The 8247-nt window shown below is 40.6% G+C and overlaps 1 protein-coding gene across 1 annotated transcript; it reads left to right on the top strand.

The window, feature by feature from the left end:
* The first annotated feature begins 1084 nt into the window (after positions 1–1084).
* LOC140908759 (taste receptor type 2 member 7-like) lies at positions 1085–5843 on the top strand. Its single transcript, XM_073336632.1, has 2 exons — positions 1085–1139; positions 4933–5843. The coding sequence occupies exons 1-2, from the start codon at positions 1085–1087 to the stop codon at positions 5841–5843; spliced, it is 966 nt and encodes a 321-aa protein (XP_073192733.1).
* The last annotated feature ends 2404 nt before the right edge of the window (positions 5844–8247 follow it).

The following is an 8247-nucleotide window of genomic DNA, read 5'->3' as shown; positions in this document are numbered from 1 at the left end:
AATTAATTTTTGTCAACATTTACATATTCCCACAAAGTTTTGATTTAGATGCAGTGGTATTTTCTGATAGAGAGATATTCTGTGAGAATGTTTTTGATCTTTATTTTTATTATTACTATTATTTATTTCTATTACCATCGTGCCTGGGAGCCTCTAGCCAAAGAGCAGGATACCATTGTGCATCTAAGAACTTTAAATAAGGAATCTGGGGGAGACGGGAGCTGCTCATGTAATCTCCATGCCTGATTTTAAAGTTCAGGGGAGGAAAATCAAGTAAGAAAGGATACAGCAATGGAGAAAGGACCAACAGAGGGCAGGAGACTGAACATCACGAGGAAAGTCAATAAAATTCAGGTAGGTGATACTGACACTAGGAATCTGGGCAACGAGGAGCAGAAACAACTGAGATGTCTCTTCCAATCCTAATCTTCTATGATTCTATGATTCTTTCAAAGGAACTTGCACATGAAATTGCAAGGCCAATAGCAAAAATTATTAATGAATCTGTAAACTTAGAGGTCATATCCTAAGACTGGAGAATTGCAAATATAGTACCTATATTTCAGAAAAAGGGGGAAAAAAGTACTCCAGGAAACTACAGGCCTGTTGGAACAAATTTGGGAAGAGAGCTTAATTAAATACATAGAGGTTAAAGGTAATTGGGACAAAATAAAACATGGTTTTACAAAAGATAGTTCATGCCAGATCAACCTGATCTCTTTCTTTGAGAAGGTAACTGGTTTTGAGAAGGTAACTAGACAAAGGAAATACAGTAGATCGAATCTACTTGTTTTTCAGTAAAGCATTTGATACAGTTCCATAAGGGAAATTGTAAGTTGATTTGGAGAAGATGGGGATTGATACAAGAACTCAAAGGTGAGTAAGGAACTGGTTAAATGGGAAACTATAATGGGTCATGCTGAAAGGTGATCTATCAGTCTGGAGGGAGGTTATTAAGATAATTCCTCAAAAATCAGTCTTGGGACCAATTTTATTTAACATTTTCATTAATGACTTTGGCAAAAATAGTAGGAATGTGCTAATAAAATTTGAAGATGACCGAAAGTTGGGAGCTATTGCCAATATGGACGAGTATTGGAAAATAATGCAAGAAGATTTGGACGATCTTGAAAATTGGAGTAATAGAAATGGAATAAAATTTAATAGTGAAATTGCAAGGTTCTGAATTTAGGGACTAATAACTGGAATTTTTTCCAGTAATCTGGGGATTTACCAGTTAGAAGTGACTGAGGAGGAGAAAGTTCTGGGTTTATTGGTGAATTATAGGATGACTATGAGTGGCCAATGTGATGTGACCATGAAAAAGGCTAATGCAATCCTAGGATGCATTAGGTGAGGTATTTCCAATTGAATCAGCAAGTTCTATAACGATTTTAAAAGGCACTGGTAAGTTCTTGTCACTGGAATACTGTGTGAAGTTCTGGTCTTCCATATTTAAGAAAGATGAATTCAAACTGGAACAACTGCAGAGAAGGGTTACTAGGATAAGAGGAATGGAGGACCTACCTTATGAGAGGGGACTTAAGGATCTTGGCTTTTTTAACTTAACCAAATGAAGGCTGAGGGGAGATATGATTGCTTTTTAGAAGTACATCAGAAAGGAATTATTTTAGTTAAGGGCCCATGGTGATACAAGAACAAAGGGTTATAAAGGTTTCTAACTATCAAAGGAGTGAAGTTCTAGAACAACCTTCCTAGGGGAGCAGTGGGTGCAAAAAACCTAACTCATTTCACGACTGAGTTTGATAAGTTTATGGAGAAGCTGGTATGATGAGGTTTCCTAGAATGACATATGGCTCATCTGCAACTGCAGTTTGCTGATATCTCCAATAGCTGGTGCTAGGCACTAGATCTAGAGGGCTCTGATTTACTACTGAGAGTTCTTTCTCATCCACATATTCAGGGTCTAACTGATCGCTGTGTTTGGGTTTGGGAAGGGATATTCTCCAATCAGATTAGCAGGGATCCTGTTTGTTTGTTTTGTTTGTTTTGACTTTCTCTGGGCAGAGTTCACATGCTGGTTTGAACTAGAATGAATGGTGGATTCTCTGTAACTTGAAGTATTTAAAACAAGATTTGAGGATGTCAGTAACTCAGCCAACAGGTTATAGGCCTTTTTCAGAAGTACGTGGTTGAGATTCTGTGGACGGCAAAGTGCAAGATATCAAACGAGATGATCACAATGGTCTCTTCGGGCCTTAAAATCTATGAGTCTATGAAGTTTCCCTACCAGATCTGTTCAATAAGTCTACAGATAAATCCCAGTAAGTACCTGCAACTGTAGAATGTCTCCTCAGCAACACAAACTGCTGGGAGCATATCAGACCTGTTGTCTGTTCTCTATGATGGTTTCCCATGGAATCTCGATTCACAGTTCTTGCCATCCCCATGACAATTGACATCCCTGTCAAATTTCAAGTCCCTGCTTCAAGTCAAGGTGGCACTAATGTTTTCAAAGAAAAGGTTGTCAGAAGCTATGTTTGTTTTTTCAGGCTGTCTGAGGATTCTTAATTTCCTTTTAAAGTAGAGGATCATAGAATCATAGAAGATTAGGATTGGAAGAAGTCCTCAGGAGGACATCAACTCCAAACCCTTGCTCAAAGCAGGAACAACACCAACTAAATTATCCCAGCCAGGGCTTTGTCAAGCTGGGCCTTAAAAATCTCTAAGGATGGAGATTCCAAGCCTTTTCCTTCAACAGGGAGGATGGATGAGAACACAACTTGTGCCCCAAACTCCTTTATCTTTCTTCCCAGAGCCACATAGTCTGCAGTGACTCACTCAAGGTCATTTTTGGCAGTATCATTGGTGCCCGCATGGAGAAGTAGGAAGGGGTAGCGGTCCAAAGGCTTCATCAGGCTCGCCAGACACTCCATCACATCCTGAATTCTAGCTCCAGGCAAGCAGCACACATCTCGAGTTTCCCAGTCTGGAGGGCAGATTGATGACTCTGTCCCCCTTAGGAGGGAGTCCCCGACCACCACCACCTGCCTTCTCCTCTTGGGAGTGGTGGTAGTGGAACCCCGTCCCTAGGACAATGCATCCCATTCCTTCCGGTCAATGAGTCTCCTTCTGATCCCTTCCCTCAGATGACTCGTCCAAACCATTTTCCACCGTAGTATCTGTGCAGAGAGACTGAAAATGATTTCTTACCGCTATCTCCATTGGGGATACATGTGTTCTCTTCTTTCATCTTCTGAAGGTCACATGCTGCCAATTTTCTTCCCCATTCTGCACGGCCCTCTCTGATTCTGCAGCATGCTGTGCCTGCAGTACCAAACGCTGACTTCTATCCAGAAAATCTTCATTTTCTCTAATGCAATGCAGGGTTGATAAGTGGGTCTCTAGTCCTTTAACCTTCTCTTCCATTATGGAGACAGCTTGCACTTTGTACAGACAAAGTCACTTCTATCCTCTGGGGCAAAGACAAACATGGCACATCCTGTGCAGGTCACAATAGCTGATCGCTCACTATCCATATTGTATTCCTTCTAAGAGCCTCTTCAGATGTTGTATCTACTGCTCACAGAAGCCTGAAAGGCAAAACCACTGTGGGAATACCCCCAGGTGAACTCCCAAGGAAACTCCCTCTGTTTGCTTCTCCTCTGTTCACAGCTCACTCGATTCAAAAGTTGTTGCTTCTTTATAAGACTGCTGGCTCGAAGCAGTTGCCCCAGCTCAAAGCCTTCCCTCCAATCAACCATGCAAGCCTCACCTGGAACAAAGCACTCCCAATTCATATTTTTCAAACAAACAACCACACAAACACACAATCAAACAGTCCCTGCAACTAGCAGCAGTCAAAGAAATGGTCACAGCAGACAGACACTCCACCAGCTAACAACACGGCCCCCCTAATGCAGCACTCACCATAGCTCCTCTCAGATGGTTCCCAGGCAAACTCCCTCTTTTGGCTTCTCCTCTGTCCACCTAATCTATTTTTCTGCCTGCAAAGGCTTAAGACTTTCTCTTAAAAAGAACAGGTCAGAAATCGTGGCTGTCTGGGATTTTCCCTCAAGAGCAAGGAATGTACTAGATGTTGGGAAAAGGAAACTATGTCAAGACACAAGGAGTGTTTGGGAGACCAAGCCATACTGCTGCTTCAGCATATGGGCAGAGATAAGAACTCCAAGGCTCAAGGCAGGCTGCATTCTTCCTCTTAGCATTTGCGCTTTACATCCTCTTTATTATATTGATCTCCGTTTTACAATAAGGTGTCTAAACCTGCACACAGCAAACACACCAAGTGCAATGTCATCATTGCTGCTGGAGCTTATTTTGAGGGATCTGTCATTATTTTATTACTAGAATGGTAACAAATGAGTTTGAATGAAAGAAAATCAGGGTAGGAATTCTGCACATTTGTCTGAATATCTTGTCATAGTTATCAGAATGTATCTCGCAGTTTCCATTGACCATTGCCATATGTATATAATATTATTTCTTGCGATGAGGGCTAACTAAGGTCAATGTACCACTCAAGCTCTACCTCATACTTATTTTAGAAAGCACCTACTATATTCAAATAAATGGTTAGGTTTTCAGTTTATTAAAATAATATTTGATCAGTCACTAACAGGGCATTTTGGGAAGGGACATGCAAATATCTTTGTCCATGAACTAGATATTTAGTAACAGGATAGATCCCAGATTTGAATCTTCAAGATATGACTTAGCTACATATGAACAACAGGTGAAACTTAATTTCATCCTGCTTTTGAACCTACACGAAAAGGACTAAGCTTTATATATCCACAAGGCAGACATGGACCATCTTCTAAACCAAGCCTTCTGATCCGATGTTTTCTAAACCAAGTCTTCCGGAAAGTCTTGAGAAGTGAGCTACAAACTAAGAATTAAGGATGAAAAAGCCTTTAACTCCTGCTGTTATTTTTTATCTGATCATCTGAGCAATAGAAATATCAGTGGGAGTTGTTGCAAATGGATATATTGTTGCCTTAAATTGTATCGACTGGGCCAAAAGCAGAACACTGACTTCCTACGATAAGATCATAACCAGTCTGGCCTTCTCCAGATTTGGCCTACAATTCTTGGTGACATTAGACTATTTCTTATTTAAGATATATCCAAATCTCTTTGCTAGATTTCAAACATATCAACTTTATCTAGTTATCTGGATGTTCATAAACCAAGTGAGTCTCTGTTTTGCAAGCTGCCTTTCTGTGTTCTACTGTGTTAAGATTGCCACTTTCAACCAATCCCTCTTCAGCTGGTTAAAACTGAAAATCTCCAAACTGGTGCCATTGCTGCTTTTGGGCTCTGTGCTGTATTCCTTGGTTACCACAGTTAATTTTATATTGTTCAGCTATTCCTATTGTGTATCCTCTCACAACTCCACAGATCGTCTATCAACAAATGGCACGATGTCAGACAATGAAATAAAGCTGATGAAGTTCACTTTCCTGATACACAGCATAGGATCTGTTTTCCCCCTTATTGTATTTACTGCTTCATCTGTTCTGTTAATCATATCCCTTTGGAGACACATCAGGAAAATGAACCTTAATTCAGACCTTAATCCAAATTTCAGAAACCCCAGCACGGCTGCCCATGTGCATGCTCTTAAATCTGTGGTGTCCTTTTTCATCATCTACAATATTTATTACGTGGTTTCAACATTACTAATAGGAAACCCATCCTATTGCAAAGAGGAATGGAAATATATGGGGTGTACATTTGTAGTTGCTGCCTACCCTTCTTTACACTCCACTATCTTGATTCTGGGCAACCCCAAATTAAAACTGGCCTCAGCAAAAATTCTGCATTCTGCCAATTCCTGTTTCAGAGAGGTTACTTCATAATATCTATTCCTGTCCTTCCGGACCAAGAATGTTCACTACCTTAGTAAAGCACAGTAGTGGAAAAATATTCTGTTTTCCCCTTCATTTTCATATTCTTCAGTCTCTTATCCATTTGAAATCTTTCTTCTTGCTGTAGTACACACACAGCCATTGACACTTTCCAAGAAGATCATTTGCACATTTCCCACGAATTCCCATTCAAACTCTTCCAATGGACATGAGTCCTTTCCTGCAGCAAAATTGCTATCTTTTTAAGAAAAGACTTCTCATTGGATGAGATCACCAAATTAATTTTCATTGACCATAAAACATGAACAGTTAGGGTTGATAATAGGTACTGTGATACAATATAGTTAAGGGAACATACATGTACATTTATGAGAGGAGAAGGATGGTTCATGATCATTGCCTGGAAAAAAGATTTTTACAGAGGATTAAAAAAATTATTGTCAATACTGGGGATAAGACTTTTAAGACTGTAATTGGCGGATTTTGCAGGGTAGACAGAAATACTGAGTCCTACTGGAAAAGGAGAATCCTCTTTTGAAAGGGACCCAGCACTGGCATCTAGCCCTGGAATAACCTGAGGCAATGAACATTAGAGATGGTTGAAATATGGTGACACTGTTTATGAAAATTTTGAATTAGTTAAAAATTAAAAAACAAAGAGACCAGTCTACTAAATATGTTTTTTTCTGGGCTTGGGACCAGGGTAATTTGGGACATGTGGAACAGTTTGGAGAATATGTCTGTGTCAACTTATTAATTCCTTTCTGTTTTATGGATACCATTATTGTACCTTTCAGTGGATTAGGGCCTCCATATGGTAGCAAGACCCTTGTATACATGCTTGGAAATGTGCAGCAAAGCAATCCTGGCCCCTGATATTGGATAGTTGAAGAATAGTCTTTTTGACAGCAAGGTCTTTAAATAAATTCTCTCTTCACAGAAACCTGTTTGGGGAGATGTGGAATTCTCCGTAGACTGAACACTTGACTGGAAGAGCTGGAGTTTCTCCAGCGGACCACCTCACTAAAGAGGGAGAAAGACAGATTTTAAAAGGTGAGCTTCTGTAAGCCAAAGGAGCCACCAGGAATGGAAATCCCAGATGAAGGAATGGAGGCAAGAGGGAGGTGGTGTACTTCTCGAAGGACACTGACCAAACCCAAAGGATTCTGAGGTGCAATGAGGACTCTGGGGGGGGGGGGGGTTGTATTCAGGACTTTGTTTTGCATAGATCTGTAAATTTCCTGTGCTAAGAGTAAAGTGTGTATTTTAAGAAGTTGCTGTGCAAAGCCTGTGTTCCTTACTTTAGTTGCTATATGTCCCTGAATATTGAACTACACAGCAACCACAGCCAAGTGGGACTTGGCAGGTGGGGAGAGGAAGGACTATGTATCAACTGCTGGGAAGTCTTGGGAGTGTCAGCATTGGTTTCCGAGGATAGGGCAATTGAAGTCTCACTTCCCACACAAAGAGGCCAAACAGGGAGTCTTCACCTGTAATTGTACCTAAGAGGCCATACCTAGAGACAGTATCTGGACCCATCTGGCTAGAAGCACATGGGATCCAAAAGTTGGGTATAATACAACAGACTGGTGTAAGGAACATGAGCCACAATTTATGTCAGGCCTGGAAACATTTAATTGTTCAGTGCTGAATGAAGTGAGTTTAACAAGACATGCTAAAGCAGTTTTATATCTTCAGGTTAAAAGGCACTGGGGTTAGCTATAATCTTGTATCTAGGCTGGGACCCTCAGAGTCATTCCCGTAATGTCTTTCCTAAGTAATTGTCATGGGTTGAATGAGTGTAAATGGGTGAGAGTGTGAATAACTAGCTTACAGTCTTTAATTATATTTCACGGAACAAATGTGGGCCTCATGTCCATTGGCCTTAGACAGAAGTCTGTTACCAAGTTCTACAACATGGGTATGAGACAGTATCTATCTCTGTTGACCCCAGCAGATTTGTCAAGAAAATGATAATTCCTTACTAGAACTTTTGACAATGACCTAACACAGACATTGCCCATTGCCAAATCACTGGACCACTTTGAACTTCATTCACAATGCTGGAGCTCCGTAATTAGACTGTGAAAATACAAAGGTGACCCCTGAGGCAGAGTAAAGGGAACATTGACCCATATAAAAGTTGAAAGCAAGGAGAAGAGAACCTTAAGCTCTCTCTCATGTTTAAATGACATCTGAAGCAAAGTACCCCTCTCTTGTCTGGACAGGCCATCCAGAGGAAAAGGAGGTGAAAGACACTGACCAATTGACTATGACAGCCTGAAGCATCATCAGCTGGTAGAGAGAGAGAGATCTGACAGGCCTTAAGCTATGAGTTCAAAAAACTTCTTCCACCACTCTGGTTCCAGATAAGAACAATCTTGTAAATCAAAGA

The sequence above is a fragment of the Lepidochelys kempii genome, chromosome 3 (assembly GCF_965140285.1).
Source record: "Lepidochelys kempii isolate rLepKem1 chromosome 3, rLepKem1.hap1, whole genome shotgun sequence".
In the NCBI taxonomy this organism is placed as follows: Eukaryota; Metazoa; Chordata; order Testudines; family Cheloniidae; genus Lepidochelys; species Lepidochelys kempii.
The sequence above is the reverse complement of the archived record's forward strand: the minus strand, read 5'-3'. Positions and strand labels throughout refer to the sequence as shown.

Coding starts and splice junctions, on each gene's coding strand:
- LOC140908759 (XM_073336632.1), top strand. CDS start 1,085: ATGGACGAGTATTGGAAAATAATGCAAGAAGATTTGGACGATCTTGAA. Junction 1,140..4,932: donor GGACGATCTTGAAAATTGGA/GTAATAGAAATG, acceptor TGATCATCTGAG/CAATAGAAATATCAGTGGGA.